General features: G+C 46.9%; 1 protein-coding gene across 2 annotated transcripts; it reads right to left on the reverse strand.

Moving 5' to 3' along the window:
- Positions 1 to 11: 11 nt before the first annotated feature.
- Positions 12 to 17,904, reverse strand: LOC121190262 (arrestin red cell). 2 transcript variants are annotated; one of them, XM_041050852.1, is made up of 16 exons: positions 17,688 to 17,904; positions 10,915 to 10,945; positions 10,590 to 10,650; positions 10,388 to 10,432; positions 10,129 to 10,226; positions 9,715 to 9,813; positions 7,599 to 7,658; positions 7,223 to 7,290; positions 6,822 to 6,957; positions 6,489 to 6,573; positions 6,103 to 6,175; positions 5,692 to 5,829; positions 5,526 to 5,609; positions 4,051 to 4,127; positions 3,584 to 3,638; positions 12 to 3,282 (listed from the first exon to the last, which is right to left on the reverse strand). In XM_041050852.1, exons 1-16 carry the CDS (start codon positions 17,708 to 17,710, stop codon positions 3,195 to 3,197), a joined length of 1,221 nt encoding a protein of 406 aa, XP_040906786.1. In that variant the 5' UTR covers positions 17,711 to 17,904; the 3' UTR covers positions 12 to 3,194. The 2 variants fall into 2 exon arrangements, with proteins under 2 accessions (XP_040906786.1, XP_040906785.1); XM_041050851.1 differs by having other exon boundaries at positions 12 to 3,285.
- Between the last annotated feature and the right edge of the window lie 310 nt (positions 17,905 to 18,214).

Here is an 18,214-nt window from a genome sequence, read left to right on the forward strand (position 1 = left end):
AACAGCTGATCTGTTAGTTCATTTTACCTTTAATAATAAAAAGAAAACTAAAATAAAAATCTCAAAATAAAAAATACATGGCAAAACAATAGACTCTTAAATGATTATGAGAATAATCATGGTCGCAGATGATGATACAGTAGAAGTAATAATAATAGTCACCATAATAATAATCAGAAGCATAATAATTGTAATTCTATCTTTTCTGGTGTTCGTCCCACCAGCACAAATCATCTCCTGTGTTATAGACATTATGGTAAGCATCGCACAGGCCGGGGCGTGGCACTTCAAAAATATTTTCACACTTAGCAAAGTTACCCCACATATGCACGACAAAGTAAGGACAGAATCACAGCTCGTACGATTCACAGCACTGCTTGGAAAAAAAATCAAAAATGGAAAACATGCTCCGAGTCGGTTTCTTCTTCACTGACTGACGGACTGACTGAGGAGGAGGAGGAGGAAGAGAGGGAGGGAGGGAGTTTGGCAGTTTAGATTCAAAAATAAAAGTTTGTTGGTTCGTGTGAAGCAAGTCGACTAACCGATGAACTTCATGTCTCATCAAACAAGTTTGGAAAAAGGGCCAAGCATGAAAAAGATCACCGAGGAAAACCCGTGTGCGGCTCTGAGGGTCGGTCTGTCCGCCTCTGATCTGTGATCTGTGCAGGGTTTGGGTTTTTTTTAGGGGAAGATAAAAACACAAAACTCGTTAAAGAGACTGATTCGACGGCGACGCACGAGTGTTGGAAAAACATCGACCCGAGAAAAGCGGAGCTGCTGAAGGCCTTCACATCACGTCTGAGTCTGAACCGAGGAAACATCCGGAAGGAAAGGAGGACGATGGAGAGGAAAGGAGGACGATGGAGAGGAAAGGAGGACGATGGAGAGGAGAGGAGGAGAGAGGAGAGGAAGAGGAGAGAGGAGAGGAGGAGGAGGAGGAGGAGAGGAGAGGAGAGGAGAGGAGAGGAGAGGAGGGGAGGAGAGAGGAGAGAGGAGAGGAGGAGGAGGAGGAGGAGAGGAGAGGAGAGGAGAGGAGGGGAGGAGAGGAGGGGAGGAGAGAGGAGAGGAGAGGAGAGGAGGTTCAACACGGGAGCCGTCTGCTTTAGTTTCATCACATCATGTTTTCTGAGGCTTTCACCGAGTTTTTCATGGCACAGATTTTAATTCGCTCATTCTCATACGATATTTATTCAAATGGCATCAACGACGGAAAAGCCCGGCGATGTTCTCACTGCAGATTCAGGGACAGTGGGAAATAAAACTATTATTAAAAGTGTCGTTATGAGAATAATTAGGAACATTATCAGGAAACAGTTTAAAAAGCAGCGGTGCTGCAGGATAAAGGCGAAAAAAGCTCATTTACAAAATAAAGTTGTAAATATTAATAACATTTAAAGAGTAAACAGTTTTCTGAGGAAAAAGGCAAAATATTACACGAATGAATCAAAGTCCTGGTTTCAGTCACGACATGAGAATTAAGCTGCAATTCTAAGAGAAAGTTCAGAAAATTTACATGAATAAAGATTTTATTCAGTCAGGTGATCGGACGTTGAACTGACGCAGGTTTTTGTTTTTTCCTTTTTTCTGTCCTTAGTTTTTTCTAAATTTTACTGTTGAGTAACAAACAAATCACAAACTTCAGTTTCTCAACGAAAATGATGCGAATTCTAAAGTTTTTCTGTCTTAATCACAAACAACAAACTGGCAATTAAAAGTGTTAAATTGGCAACAGTGAGATGTAGAAGGCACCGAGCAGCTTTTACCGTTTACTGAGTAACAAACTCTCACTGTAATTAAACGTGTTTGGTTTGGATTTGACACAGAGACGATGGTGATGATGATGATGATGATGATGATGAACCAAACGACAGGTCCCAGTGTTTCCCTCCAACACGCGGGCGGACGGACTCAGACTGTTCCCGCACAAACCGCCTTCACTGCGCAGCTTTACGTTCAGAGGCGACGCTTTTTACTTCCGGTCTGAGGAAGGTGGAAAGTCTCAGTCCAGTTCAGTGACCGCAGCTAAACGAGCCCGAGAAACAGAAACCCGATCTAAAACCTGGTTCGAAAGGAAAAGTCCGATGTGAGCGGAGTCTGGTGAGTCCCTGCATCTTTCTTACTGTTCGATTACTGATCGATTACACTGAACTTTCTGTGAACTGCCAGGTCACGTGACTGAAGCCTGGCCTGCTTTTACGTTCACGCGCAGTGTGGCACGTGAAATACCAACAAATATATTTCACATAAAAAAAAGAATCGATCCTGTAACATTACTGATCAGAGAAGCTCTGATGCGCATCCTCACCGGGTAAAATCTGACTTTACGTTTTTTAACTCCCGGATCATCCACAGTGAGCACGTGTCCTGTTTGCTTCAGACAATGACTCAGCCTTTTTTTACGCAGGAGTAAATGGATTCAAACAGAGGTCATTCACAGAGTCCGTGCAGCTCAGAGCTGCTTTAGATCGACTCGTGTCCTTGGATCCTAAAATACTCAGAAACATCGACCCGCACCTGTCAGGTGGTTTTAAAGTGGCCTCGGAGCTGAGAGCTCAGCGTCACAAACTTTAATGACAGTAAGAAAAACAAAGACAAACACCAGGCGCGCGTTTAACCACTGAACGATGTGAACCAAAGCAAACTCATCGACGCTGGAATGGTGAAAAAGAAGAAGAGAGAAGAGAGCAGCGACAGAACGGGACGGGGGGCGGGGTCAGAGTGTGACGACAGCAGGTGAGTGGATGCTGGTGAAATCGAACTTCAGTTGCTTGTGTAAGACTGCTGTGTGTGTGTGTGTGTGTGTGTGTGTGTGCGTGTGCGTGCGTGTGCGTGCGTGTTTCCTCCCTTTGCAGCCATGATGTAAAAAGCATCTACAGTATTTACTCGAAGAAAAACAGCGATCACCACTGAACACAGACCTCAACTGCTCGTAGAAGATTATTTTTTCTATGTTTCAAATATATATCCTGTTTGTACAAGACGGTGATCGGGAAAAATGGCGGCGGCGTGACGAATGGCTGAAGCAAGAGAGGAAGAACACCACCGTGCCCCTGCGAGGCCCCCGTCCAAACATGCCCTCATCCATTCCCTCCACCGGGGAATGTAACATGAAGAGTGTGTGTGTGTGTGTGTGTGTGTGTGTGTGTGTGTGTGTGTGTGGTTGTGAAGCAAGCATATGAAGGGTTGGCGAGCTCCTAGCAGTCCTCATCCTTGTCGTCCACGACGCCTTTGAGTCGCAGGCGGGCGAAGTCCTCGAAGACGAAGTCGTCGTCTTGAGAGATGCTGCTGAGAGAGATGAAAGTAAAGTTTTTACTCATCAGTCCAACAGTTGGAGTCTGACACGCGGTGAAGCGTCAGTCAGACCACACTGACCCCGCGCAGCTGACACGGTCAATCATTGATCCACTGGAAACACACGAGACAAACATTGGTCTGATCAAATCTTTAGATTTTTCTAAGTTACGGGTCAAACTCTGATGTATTTCTGTTGATATTTGTCAGATTTACTGTCACAACAATATAAATATTTACTGTTGATCTATAAACAAAAAGCAAAGATAAACTCTTAAAGCTTGTTACTCACTTTGTGTCGAATTCTATCAAATTGGTGTCGATGGGGGGGTCCATCTCTGGCACAGCTGTAACACACACACACAGATTAGCATGTCACACCGCTGTTTCCATGGAAACTGCCTCTTGTCTCCATGGTAATTCAGAGTATGATAAAGAAGGGACAAGGAAGGAAAAGGCCAGAGAGTTACATAAAGGCTGACAGAGCAGTGTGTGTGTGTGTGTGTGTGTGTGTGCGTGCCATCTGTCAGTGAACTGATCAGGTGACTGACCTGTAACTACTGATACAATCAGCTGCTCAGAGAGAAACATGATGCTGGAAGGTTCGTTAACGTTAACGCCGGAGGAAGCAGTTCATTCGACTGGAGCTCAAACTGTCGTTTTCTCTGATCCGTTCGACAGTGAACTGAACGTTTTGGTCGAAATAAAACCACCTGACGACGAATATTCCAACAGACGTGACGTGTGGCGTGGACTCACCTGACTGTGGGCGGGACACCGGCGGATCCACAGGTTTAGGATGCATTAAGATGAAGGGCAGCTCCACCGACACGTCTCTGAAAGACAAACACACCGTCACTTCAGCAGGACGCCGCCGCTCAGTCCACGTCCAGTTCACCAACACATCAACAGCATTCAGCAGATCAACATGGAGGACGTTTGTATGGACAGATAATTCAAACAGAAACTTCCCGCTCACATATGATCAGTTATCTGTTTTAAAGCAAATCTAAACTGAAACCAGTTTATCTTTTAAAACCACTTAAAACCAGTTGATCTGTCACTGAAACCAGTTTTAAAACCTTTAAATGAGTTAGTGGACAGACAGAGAAACTCATGTTTGATCACATTTACCTCTCCAACATGCCTCGCAGCAGCCTGGGGAAGGGGGGAGACGAGGTGGGGGGTGGGGAGGGAGGGGGGAGCCACACACAAAGCCAAAAACACAGAGGGGAGATGAAATGAAAAGCAGGAGGCGACACGTTCACTAACTACAGAGGAAGCAAACACAGTGAGGAGACGTTAGAGGATGAAGCAGGAACGTGAGGCCGAGCTGCATCGACAGTCGCCGAGGCTCCAGATCCGGATCCAGTTAAACCTGAGCTCAGGCTCAGATTAAACCAGGCTCCTCCTCCTGTGCTCAGACAACAGGAAGAGGCACCAGACCCAGAGACACTGAGACGGTGTTTCTCGCTGTTTTCCAAACATTTAATCAGTAAATAGATTCATGAAAATAATCTCTGGTTGCACTGTTTTACAGAAGCCCAGGAGCCCTGAGTCCTGAGTCCTGAGCCCTGACCCTGAGTCCTGAGCCCTGAGCCGAGTCCTGAGTCCTGAGCCCTGAGCCCTGACCCTGAGTCCTGAGCCCTGAGCCGAGTCCTGAGTCCTGAGTCCTGACCCCTGACCCCTGACCCCTGACCCTGAGTCCTGAGCTCAGAGAAGCAGCAGAAAACCGATGGATGGATGAATCAATTAAAAAAACACGTCATTTATTAGTTGGTTAAAGTTGTTGCTGAAATTGAGGGAACTCTCTCTCTCTCTTCACTGCAGATTTCCTGGTAACATACTCGTATGGTGCAACTTCCACATTCAAACTACACATCTGCAACAGGCTGCAGATGTGTTGCCCAACAACCAGCCTGTGTAATATGAAAGTAAAACACCATTAAAGAGGATCAGACACTCCGCTGCTGTCACATCAGGATTAAAAACCACTGACACAAACTTATCCTGTTTGAATTTAGTCAGACTTTCAGAGACTTTGGTCGAGGTCTGAGGTCGACGCCGTGCAGCTCAGCCACAAACGTTTCATCCAGCAAAGTCTGGAAGAGAAGAGGCCCAAACTCCACTGACATTTACAGGAACCACTGAGGCTGGGAGGACAGGAAGTGATGTCAGCAGAGTGTGAGGTGTGTGTGTGTGTGTGTGTGTGTGTGTGTGTGTGTGTGAGGTACCCTCCACGAGAGACCACCAGCTTCACTTTGACTCTGTAGGACACCAGGATCCCCAGAACCTCTTTGTTGGTGACGTCCTTCACACTGAAACACACAGAGGGCGGTGGTCATGTGACTGCACCCACACATCTGTAAACATCTGTGTGTGAGTGTGTGTGTGTGTTACATGGTGGAGGAGGCCAGGTTGGTGTCCTCATGTTTGAGTTTTCCGTCCAGAGCGAGTCCCCTCTTCTCTCTGTTCTTGTCGAGCGTCGGGGTCAGAGTGTACACCTTACAGAAGGTGGAGCTGGACGACACCTGGTCACTGTGGAGACGACACGCTGCTGTCAATCAAACCGTTCAGGTTAACCCCGCCCACTCCACAGCACCCAGCAGACTGACTTCAGATCAGTTCAAACTATAGTTACAAAACACAGTTAATTTAATATCAGGGTTCAGTGGAATCTAACTGTGATGTCATCACATGTCGTCATGTGTATCTCTGGTTTAAACCAAATTAATTCCATTTAAAACCACTTCAAAATGGTTTATCTGGTTCAGCGAGTCCCATCAAACATTTCTATAAAAGAAGACTTACTCTGCCTCGAGCTGGGCCACGGGACATTTATACTGGGCAGTACTGAACAGGCAGATGTCTGCATACTGACGCACTGCAGAGAGAGAGAGAGAGGGGGCGAGAGACAAAGACACACAGCTCATGGCAGTGAATAAAGTTTCTGTCACAGTGAAGTTGACCTTTGACCCTTGACCACCAAATTCTAATCCTTTCATTCTGAGTCCTGAACATTTCTGAAGGAATTCCCCCGCGTTCAGAGAACAGGACGTCAGGTCCAGCCTCGGTGACCTCTGACCTCTGGGAGCTGCATCTCGTGCCATTTTTGACTTTACTTCCATTTTTACGTGACCTGAGTTTTTAATATTTGATTCAGTGAGAAGAAGAAGAGAGGAAGAGGCGGGACGTACCGGAAATCTTGACTCTCTTCACGGTCTTGGTGGAGTTGTTGGTGACGTGAACATTGACGCTGATGGGCTCTCCATGGTAATACAGCTACACACAGCACAACACAGAGAAGACGGCATTTCTTACTGTGTCTGTGCATCGCATGAGAAGAACGTGTGCATTTAAAACAAGGATTGTCAGTGAGAAGAAAACGTCTGAGCGGAGCAGCAGACGCACGAACTGAAGGCTGTAAAAGGCGGTTTGATCTGTGTCCAGGTGAAACCTACACTCACACAGCTCAGTGTAGAGAAAGAAACAGTACAACAATGTAAAAACAAAAGTGTGTGTGTTCACACCTCCTTGTCCAGAGAGGCCTCCAGATGCAGGGATCTGTCAGACATCAGGAAGCTGCGGGTCGTCTCCACCATGGGCTGAGGACCAGGTTTCTCTGGAGCGTACTGAACCTTCCTGATCACCAGACGCACTGAGTTCCTGCTCAGATACACAGACGGAGGACATGAGTCCACCTGCTGCTCTGTCCCTGTCTTAGCATCACTGTGATGGCAACAAGAAGCTGGGAGGAAACGTCCAGGTGAGAAACTGACTCACATCTGTCACTACACGCTGCTCATATCACTGTATGACAGTAATATCACATGTTACTGTCATACATACATCACTGACACATTTTGTGCTGCGGCTGTGCCTCTGTGGATCCACTGTCAGAGCTTTAAACCTGCTGCAGGTCTCAACTCACCTCTTGTGAATCTTCTCTTCTATTGACTTGGCACAGAAAGCTCTGATCTCAAAGTCCACACCACAGGCCTGAGGAGAGAGGAGACACGACCAGTTCGACCCAACTGGAACCAGCAACAAGAACCAGCAACAACAACAACCAGCAACAACAACCAGCAACAAGAACCAGCAACAACAACAACCAGCAACAACAACCAGCAACAAGCGTCACTGAACAAACACAAACACGGAGCAGCTACATGTGTTTTGTATTTGAGAATATTCACAAGAAAATACAGAATCATTTGAGTATGAAGTGATGTCAGTGTGAGTGTGTGTGAGTGTGTGTGTGTGTGTGAGTGTGTGTGTGTGTGTGTGAGTGAGTGTATGTGTGTTACCTTCCCAGTGTCCTCTGGGCCGGGCTGTAAAGTGACTGAACACGGGAGGTTCTGAGGAATCTGCAGAGAAAACACAACAGTCAGCGGTTCCACATCTGGTTTACACCACAGAGTTTAAGCTCCGCCCTTTGCCCTGAGGAGGTCACTGACCCGCCAGGTGACGTACAGGTGCAGTCTTTGATTTGGAGAGTGAACCCTCCCACTGAGCCTTTACAGGAAGTGACAGAGGTCTGAAGATAAACCTGATGGATGCAGTTAACTCTGCTTTCTCACCTGCACCGGGTGAACTGACACAAATGTCTGTGTTGATGAAGAATAACCACCTGAGATTACCGAGTCCCGGTGACGCAGGTGCATTAACAACGGGTCTGCTGGCTGCTGCACATCCAGAGGGACTGAAACCTGCAGCTGCGAGGTCGAGCCAGCGGCGTCACGGCGTTAATTCATTCAGCGAGAAGTACCATCACGACTTTAATGAGATCAGCCACAAATATCAACCTGCTCTAAACCGGGTTGTATGAAGAGATCAGTGAGAGGCTTTTTACATCTCTGCTTCCTGCAGCGTTTTCTCCTCCGATTCATAAACTTTGAACTTTTCTAACAACTTTTCTAACAAGTCCTCCTCCGGAGTCTGAGCAGGACTTCAGCTCCGGATCCGCCCGGCGGGACGCGGTGCTTTGTGACAGGTTTGGAGGAGCTAAAGCAAACAACTGTACGTCGCTCCATCTGCAGTCAAACACGCAACTTCAACACACGAAGAAACAAGCGCAACACAGTCACGTGATTGTTTGAATGGATGCCAAACAGACAGGCAGAGGAAGAGAGGGAGACGATCTGCTGATTCGATTGGTTCGCAGCAGGAACGTTCCCCGGAGAACAGGAACCTTTGGAGCAGGGGTCGGCTACCGGCGGCTCCAGAGCCTCCGCTGTGGCTCCCTGTGACTTTGGAAAATAAAGATTGAGTATTTAATTTAAACGTATTTTTCTCTTCATTCGTTTTTAATGTAATTCTAAATTGGAAGATTACGGCGATAAGGTAACATTAAAATAAAACGTTTTTAATTTTTTGTCGCTCAAAATATGCGTCACCGCCGCCGCTGTGCGACACCCGGCGGCAACACTTTCAGGTTGACAGCTGACTGCACGCTCCAGTGCACGCGATGAAATGATGTTTGGTTCGCTGGTTTGGTTTTTATTTCACAAACACGAGGAGGACTCAGACAGACGCTGAGTATTTTATTTGAAAGTTAAAAATCAACCAAGCGTCTTTTGTTCGGAGTTCAAAATGTTGTTGTTACACACAGAAATAAAATGTCGTGTTCTCTGAAGCAGTTCATTGATTTCATAACTGCAACACGCTATAGTTTCTTATCCATAGCGAACAGGTAAAAACAGGTGAAGGTGTTCTGTGGCTCCGGGTGTTTTCTGCTTTAGAGGAACTCGGTTCGCATTTTCCAGCGGAGAAACCAGGAAGGTCGGGGGGGGGGCGGGGCTTTTACACCACTGGACTCTGCTGATTGGTCGAGCAGCACAGTGAAAGTCTTGGCTCTGTTGTGTATCACACACCTGACGTGAAAGGCGACCGTGATGCTTTATTTAATCAGTTTAAATCGTCTCTGTGGACTCACACACCACGAGGCGCTGGAGAAACTCCTGGAAGCTGGAAACGCACGCGCGGGTTCACGCGTCTGCGGCCTGATGATTGGCTGCTCGTTCGTCTTATCTCATTCTGTTTTAGTGTTTGGGTTGTTATAAATAAAACAAGTCATTTAAATAAATCATCTTTGGTAAATTACAGCCGACACATTCACAATTTTCCGTCTCTCTTCTTTGCACATGCTGTGTCTCTTTACTGCTGTCTCACAGGCAGGACACAGGCTGTGATCAGTAAACATGTGAAATGTTCCGTCTCTCAGGCTGAGGACTGTGTTTGATCAAACTGCCTCGACTGTTCCGACGTTCTACCCCCGGATCAGGGACTGTTTTTGGGACCAGGACTAACTGTAGAGCCTGGTTCCTGTGGACAAAATGCAGGTGACGTTTGTGAGCGTGTTCCTGGAAAAGCTTCCGAAGAGAAACGACGAGAGCGTGCGCTGTAAAAGCAGAAGTGACTCACAGTGAAGTAGAAGGGGTGTGCGTGCTGGCCGAGCTTCTTCAGCAGCCTCTCCTGCAGCCGGCTGTTTGGTTTCCGCTCCTCCGGCACCGGAGGGAAGGCCTGACGGAGAGAGGGAGGAGGGAGCTGTGACTACATTCAACACTCAGATAACTCCACATCCACACGGGGACACAACGAACACAACATGTTCAAATAACCACAAGGACAAAGCAGCAAGTCCTCACGTCAGAGACGAAATAACCACGAGACGTTTTATTAACCACTGAACAGATTCCACTACAACAAAGCCTCATGTTTCATCAGCTCCGTGTTCTGTGTGTGTGTCCTGTACTCTGTGAAGTACAAGAACAACGTGTCATGAAGAGGTGGTTTCCTGCTCAGGTGTAGCTCGGCGGCTTGTGCTGGAGCTCTCACCTGGAAGGTGGAGATGTAGAGATCCTTCCTGAAAGACAGACCCAGCACGTCCAGGTCCTCACGGCCATATCGAAACGCACAGGTCAGCGTGACGAAGACTACGGCGAGGAAGAGGAGGAACAGGTGAGGAAGATGATCTCTGACTGACTGGTTTGTAACCATACATGTAAAAATGCACATGACGAGGGTGTGAAAGCTTTCTGAGGACCTGACTACAGGCTGGTCCTCACATGCTCGCAGCTCAGGAGGAGGGTCTCACCTTTCCTGTCTTTCAGGTACTCGGGGTCGACGAGGATCACTCCATCTGTCAGCAGGAAGGAAGACAGAACCGCTGCCTGATCACAACACTCCATCCACTGTTTCCGTCTGAAACACCTGACCTTCACCCACAAACTCTACCTGCTCAGGTTCTCTCACACACACCTGGAAATCCTGGATAACCTGCAGATGTGCTGACTCACCTACTGGGTCCACGTGGTCCAGGTGATCCACAAAGTCTCTCTTTCCCAGGTAAACTGTCACCTGCAGGTGAGTCTCCAGTTACTTTCATTTGTTTTTTCTTTTATATTTTATTTTAAAAAGTTCTGTGACTAAAAATTCAGACAAGATCGATCAAAACACATGATCAGCAAAAATGTTCAATAAAAGGCGGATGAGAGCCCAACCAGTAAAACCAGTGGGCTGTTATTATTAACCAGTGTCCAATTATCAGGCCTGTCAGCTGTAAATGTCACTGCAGCCAAAGTTCTTTTCCTGAAACATGTAATTAACTTTTTTATTACTCACCTTACAGTTGGGGCTCGACTTCTTGAAAACTCTGAGAAGTTTGGAAAGAGGAGGACAGAACAGAGAGGACAAAAGAAAAGACACGTCAAGTCTTTTTTGGTTAATTTGATTTTAATTTCAAAGACTGAAAACCTGAGAAAAGTGATCATGAACCTTCGAGAATGTTTTCAGTTCCGTTTCAAGCAGGGCCACTGTTTATTTCAACACAGCAGGAAACTGAGGGGGGAAGTGGTTTGAGAAAAAAACTATCGGGTTATATGACCCGGGGTATTATGGGAAGTCACCCTAGAGCTTTAATGGGGACAGGCGGAGGGTTCTAGTCCGTTCTATAACCAACCCGACAACCAAACACTTTGTAGGTCACTAAACCGAGTCAGACGTTCACGAGAAGAACGGAGGATAAACGTGGTTAAACGTGTGGAGCGAGTCGTGTCTTCCTTCATCCGATCTGATGATCTGAACTTGTGCTGTGACCCTGCAGCACAGCTCTGACTCAGATACCACAGCCTTCAATCAGCCTTCCTTCCAGCTGATAACCGTTCCACTGTGAGCACTCGTCAGCTGTCTGACCCTGTCAGCTCATGATTTCCAGCAGAAACGTCCTTTTAGTTCATTCTCACATTTTCCTGCTTTTATCCATTCTCTGCAGTGTGATCCCCCTTCAGCGTGTTTTCCACTCATACTTTATTCCTATAACCTGTAATCATTAGTGAATACAAACGCCTATGACAGGAATCGTGGCCACGGCTCAGTGACGGTGGAGCTGGGAGCAGAGGACAGATCAGGGGAGGAGAGTCCATCGTTGTGTTTCCAGCTGCTCAGGTGTGAAGGTCTGTTGCTTGTCTCTGTCCTGTGACAGGAAACTGAACGTGTTTGGATTTAGGGCAGCTGCTCTGCTCTGTAACAACAGTGAGACACGTTCCGTCCCTCTGACCACATCACATCACACCCAGGCCTCGCTTCGTCTCACTCTCCCAGCTAAACGTTCACTCATATCAGTAATTCACACTTCATCGTTGTGAACAGGAGCCGCGGTCCTCAGTCTGCAGCTGTAGCTCCTACATGTCAGATATATGTTCAATCAGCGTTCGGGTATCAGCAGATAATCAATATCAAAGGACTCAGATCGAGATCAGGACAAAACCCTCGTTAAAAACTCTCGCTGAGCAGCGACTTGCATCATGTTTGCACCACATCAGCTGACGACGATTTGAGCGTCTGCTTCCTGACGATCTGACAGTTGGTCCGTTTGCTTTCAGTCCACCTGGAACCAGGCCGCGGCCCTCCTGTTCAGGTGGCCCCGCACCCGGTCCCTTAGCTGACACCATTCACACCACGGTTTCTTTAACATCACACCAAAGGTGAGGTGTGAGAGCACGGTCCTGGTCACATTTCACTAACCGACGCCTTCCACGCGCAAACAGGAAGTGACAAACAAGCTAAAGCTAAAGCGGTCGAAACGTGAACATCGGCGCGGTGCTGAGGAGCCGGGTCTGCAAACACTGAAGCGAGCTGCTGCTTTCACTGTTTACAGCAGAGCAGCAGCTCCAGCTTCCTGTCAGAGCCGCTGATCCTCTCCACACCACGGTTATATTTAGATCACTTCCACTTCAAAGCTCAAATTAAAACTGACTTACACTTTCTGTGGTTCCAGTTTTGGTTCTAAAGGCTTATTTACTGCTGCGATGTTTTTAGCTGCAGATTCAACCCCAAAAAAACACGAAGACGCTCTGTGAGGCGAGCTGCAGGACTCAGGTACACCTTAAACACGATCACCAGCCAAAATCAACCAACGAGTCGTTTTCATTACAGATTGGTGTCTGGTTAATTCCTTAATTATTTAATTGATAAAAAGCTAGAAAACAGTGAGAAATGTGACGTCTTCAAATGTCTTCCTTCATCCAGAATTCAAAGATATTCAGTTCACTGGGATGTAAAACAGAGAAGCAGCAAATCAGCTGGAGCTAAAGACGGATTCACACTGTTGGACGAAGGGACTCGTTTCAGCTCTGAGACGTTTCTGGATCTGAACCTGCGAGACTGAAACGTGACGCTGTGTTTTCCATGTCTAACTCCTGCCGTGAGCATCACATGTTTACCTCCTGCCTCCTTTAGATCCTGTTTCCCCTGCGTGACGTGCGGGGAATAAACCGTACAAGAAAACAGCCAGCTGCTTGTAAACACGTTTTAACGCTCGGCTGGCTGCTTCCAAAACTCTCCAGTCGCATTAACGTGTGACGGCGGCGAGCAGCGGGAAGGTCCGCAGGGACGGCAGCTCAGGAAAACAGTCAGACTGAGGACATTCGTGTCCTCCTGTGACGGCGGATTGCGTCACCTGAACACGAGGCCACGCTGTGATTTCATGCCCGGACAGGAGCTGAGGGTAAATTTAACTCTCAGATCCTGGAGAGCTGTTTTCAGTAAACTCATCCTAACTACGATGTCTTCAGACTAACAGTGTAAAAAACAGGTTCTCACATTTGAGAAACTGGAGACAGTAACGACAAATTCTCGGAATATCTGCAGATTAACTTTCTGTTGATTCACTGATTAATCAACCGATCGCAGCTCTAAAAGCAGAGCTTAATCTGAAATAACAAGAAACTGAAAGGATAATGCTAAAGCTCTAATGTTCAGATTGTGTTAGAGGGGCGTTTCTATTATTATGTCCACCCTGTTTGGATCAGTGAGGGTGGGCTGAATAACTGCCTGTATACGGCCTGTGCAGACAGATCAAATGAGCAGGAAATGTCGTCTTTAAAAAAAAAGGGAACAGTCTTTCCTGTGGGTCAGAGTTCAGAGTGCTGCACAAGCACAGACTTCAGCAGGACGCCGTCGTGCTGATTCAGGCGGTCGAGCACCAGCTTGGCCTAAAACGCAGCTATTTATTAGCCAAAGCTGGAAGCAGAGTGGACTTCACGCCCAGAGAAACGTCGACTCTGTGACACCCGCTGGATTTCACGGCTCTGAATTGTGCTCGACGGCACTTCCTCATGTTCGCTGGACGGGTTCCTCACTACGCTTCCTCTGCACAAACACGCAGCAGCACTCATCACACTCAGGTTTGTCAGGCTGTCGCCCACAAACACTTGTCACTCATGTCTGCAGGCTGTCTGCCTTTAAGTGGCATCATTATCGGTTAAACAGTTAGAACGCCATCATTTAACGCATCTGATGCACCTGCTTTCAAACCGAAATGGAACAAAAGCAGAAAAAATGGAAACTAAACCCAAAAACGGCTGCAGGCCTGTCAGTGTCAAAGGAAAACTCCATTTCCTCACAATTTGTGTCTTATTTTGGTAGTCTAGCCCATCCTTCCTGTCCGTCCTGGTGACATTTAACTCACCGGCTGCATTTTAAAAACATACAGAGTTAAACAGAGCTGTAAGAGCACAGGGCTCAGCAGCTGCAGCCATCACACGCTGATCAGCCCTGATCATCCAGCGCAGATCAGTGAAGAACCCGGACGTTTCTGAACAGGTGACCTGGATTAAATGGATCGACTGCTTCTTCACCTGCAGCAGATAATGATTGACTTTAGAATCGATAATCAGGAAACCAGGATCTTTCCCTGACCTGATCCAGGTGCTGTGAGACTGTGAACAGAACCAGTTTGATGATGCTGGAGTCGCTGCAGGTGGATGTTGAGCTGTGACGTTCAGGATCAGCGTGTTAAAATACGTAAATCAACGTTTCCTCATTATGCTGGTTAAAAAAAACGTATAGTGGAAAACGGTGACAGCTGTTAGATGAATGTACAATATTTCTCTCTGTAGAACGTGAAAATGGAAAAAGTTAATGAAAGAAAACCTTTCCGCTGCTCTCAGCTGTGTGACAACAGAAACAGAAAACGTGTAGAGGTCAGTGGAAAGATGCTTAATCTGAGCTGAGCTGCATTAAAGCACAGAGAGCAGGAGCCTGAGCTTCACAGAGCCACAGACTCACACTCAGTCCGGTGAAGGACGTGACTTAACTTTGTGTCTGTAACTGCTTCTGTGCTGCCACAGTTTCAGCGCTGACAGATCCACTCACAGCTGCTGTCATGTGTTCATGTGTTCATGTGTTCATGTTCGCTTGGTCACAGGGTGACGGTGCAGTCGGCTGTCTGCCTCTCACTGTGGACACGGCTCTGTGCTACAAACACAAACCGTTCACACTGAAACGTGGGTTTAAAATGTAGTTGTGAAGCTACACAGGGTTTAATGCATCTGGCCTCTGATGCATTCTGAGTCAGTTCTGTCAGGACGCTGGATTATCACTGGCATCTTTTAATTCCCTTCTTTAAACACACCTTTATCACAGTGTCTGTCCTGACTTTATCCCAGTTTTCATTTATTTTATTTGTCTTACTTTTGTTTGATCTCACATCACTGAGCTGCTTCTTTTATCTGATGATTTTAGTTTATTTCGCATTCTGAGTTCTGAGAACTGCTCCTCAAGTAAAGCTGATGATTACTTGTCTTATTTTCATTAGCCCTGACAGCAGCAGGTCACAGTGCTGATAAAGTATAATCTGTTTTTCACAGCTGAACTGTCTCTGAGTTCAAAGCCACAGTTCCTGTATGATAATGTCTAAATGTTCCAGGAGAGTTGATCTGGACCACAGAGCAGATATCAGCCGGCACCGTTTGCATGACGTTTGTATTTCCTCCTGCTCGTTTCCTCTCCTCCCTGTTTCCCACCTGTTTCCTAACAGGAAGTAACTGGGAGTAAAGTGTGGAGACGGAGAGGCAGGAGAGTTCAGGCAGACGTGGACGGAGCTCAGTCAGCTGTCAGAGTCAGAGCACGACACCGATGAAGATGCCAGATCGAAAACTTCAACCCAAAAGCCAAAATGAAAGAAGGGGAAAGACGAGCAGCACTTTACCGGAGTTTACAACTATGAAACAAAGCAACTAAACAAACACATGTTCGAAATGAGCAGACAAAGGAGCATTTGTGCATATTCATGCTGTAAAACATCTGACCCTTTGTCCCTACGACAAACACGCAGGACTGTTGATGTAAACAGCCACAGATTACAGCTGAGAGTCAGCACTTTAACCTCACAGTCATCGGTTTATTAAAAATTAAGCGTGCAGGAGTGCAATAATAAATAAATAAATAAATAAACAACCTGTGCTGCACGGATGAGGAAGCTGATGAAAATAAACATCTGCAGTAAACTAAAGTTAAAATTCCTCACAACCCAAAGCCATGTAGTTTACTGTCACCTGTGACACAGAACTGCTTCAAATATCTTATAAAAAAAAACCTAAAACAAATAATCAGTCAATTATCAATGAATTTTCCGCCAATCACCTAAAGGCTGCAGCTCTAGGACAAACAAAGCCGTGTCCTCTGCTCAGGTCTGCTCAGCAGGATCATCACACAAACACTAAACTGATTTCACAACCGGGAAGTGTTTCGTCTGTTTTTCTTTGTTTTCCTGTTGAATCTTTTCACTGAGCACAGGTATCAATACTGATCAGGATCACAGTATCAGGCTAACACAGCTGCTATGATTAGTCGATTTATGGATCGACTGAAAATCAATCTGCGACTCCTTCAAATACTTTTAGTTGGTTTTTTTCCGCTTCTTTTGTGAAGATTTGATGTTTTTATTTGGGGAAATGACAGTAACCGTTACCGGACAGAACAGGCTTCGGTGGGAATGCTCCCCCATCCTTTGGCACGTTTCAGTGTGTTTTGATACGTATCGATAATGAAAATAATCATTAGTTTCATCCGAGATTGAGATTAAAGACCAAACGTCCACAGAAGCTCTGACCCAGTTAAAGGTAAACACACAGAGAGCCGCATCCTGAGGAACCTGAACCAGTTCGTCAGTTCGACATCTTCATCGGTCAAAAACAAACGGAGCCGCGGCCGTTAGTACTGTTTACCTGCTCACCCCGGCTTTTAAACGGACTCTGAATCTGAATCGCCCGGTCTCATGGGGGATTTTTTAAAAGGAGAAGCTTTTAAACTCGTCAAACCACATCTACAGCTAATGAACATGAACCTGCGGTAGCCACAGACCCGAAAATAGCCTGCATTAGTAGCAGGCTAACCCAAATAGCCACCTATTAGGCACGGTCGAACTTCCGAAACTCCATTAGAAAATATTTTAATTTTAAAAGCTCCCTGTGCAGCCAACGGGATAAACTCAACTCTCCGTCTTTGATGAATGTTTTAAGTTTTTCGTGGAAATCGGCATTGACATGATCCACCAAACAGCACCTTAATTCTATAAAATCTCGAGTTTAACTACAGATTTCCAGTGGTCGATACCGCCCACTACGGCCGTATTTTGCTGGAAAAGCACCGTGGGAATTCCTGTCTCCAACACCAAAACGTATTTTGTATTGCAACAGGAGCACTTGCATGTAGTATGTGTTCAGTAGATTAAACAGTCGATGTTACTGATCTCTCACTTGTTTTGATTTTCATGAAAAAGCTGCATCAGTGAGGTAAAGAAATTTGACAGATTTCTGAGCGGAGGCTGGAGCACCGTCCTGTCCGCTGGAGACGTATCGCGGTTAGCTAACCCCACCCTGCTGTGCTAACTTCGCCTCCTGCGGACGAGGTCACCATCCCGGAGGCTCAGACACGAATTGGGGGGAGGCTGAGTGATCTCTGTGTCAGGTTTTTCTTATAAAGCGGCTAAATCTCTGCAGCACAGCCCGAGAATAACTCCCCCGCCCGGGCCAGCAGCAGCTCGGCTAACGTTAGCGAAGTGCGTGAGATCGGATGCTAACTAGCTGTTAGCAGCTGTAGCATAGCCGTCCTACCTGGTGCCCGCCTTGTCCCCCATCTCCTCGGCAGGCAGACGGCAGGGAGATCCCAACAAAATGAGCCAGGAATCGGTGGTGTCTTGACTTTAGAAAAGGTGTCTTTCTTCGGGCAGCTCCGTTCACGGGTCCATCCACATCGGTGCACAGCTAACTTGTTAGTATGCTAATTTAATTTAGCGCCGCCTCGGCTCCTCTGGCTTCCGCAAAGGCAGGATCTCTCTCTCTCTCTCTCTCTCTCTCTCTCTCTCTCTCTCTCTCTCTCTCTCTCTCTCTCTCTCTCTCTCTCTCTCTGTGTGTCTGTGTGCGCGCGCGCGTGTATCGGCGGCTGCAGATCACGTTGCGCAACGCAGAGTCTCCGGCAACATGACAACACGAAGCATTAAATGTTAAAAAGACAGAAGATGATTCACCGTTAAGAAGAGTGACTCACGGGGTCAGACATGTGGACGGTTCCCTACTACAACCATGGATGGAGCAGTGACTCAGGCCCCGGGGCCCGTGGTCAGGGGCCCCTGCACCAGAGC

This window comes from Toxotes jaculatrix, chromosome 12 (assembly GCF_017976425.1).
Source record: "Toxotes jaculatrix isolate fToxJac2 chromosome 12, fToxJac2.pri, whole genome shotgun sequence".
Classification (NCBI taxonomy): Eukaryota; Metazoa; Chordata; class Actinopteri; family Toxotidae; genus Toxotes; species Toxotes jaculatrix.

Coding starts and splice junctions, on each gene's coding strand:
- LOC121190262 (XM_041050851.1), bottom strand. CDS start 17,710: ATGGGGGACAAGGCGGGCACCAG. Junction 10,946..17,687: donor GGGGACAAGGCGGGCACCAG/GTAGGACGGCTA, acceptor CAAACTTCTCAG/AGTTTTCAAGAAGTCGAGCC. Junction 4,128..5,525: donor CTGGTGGTCTCTCGTGGAGG/GTACCTCACACA, acceptor TTTGTCTTTCAG/AGACGTGTCGGTGGAGCTGC.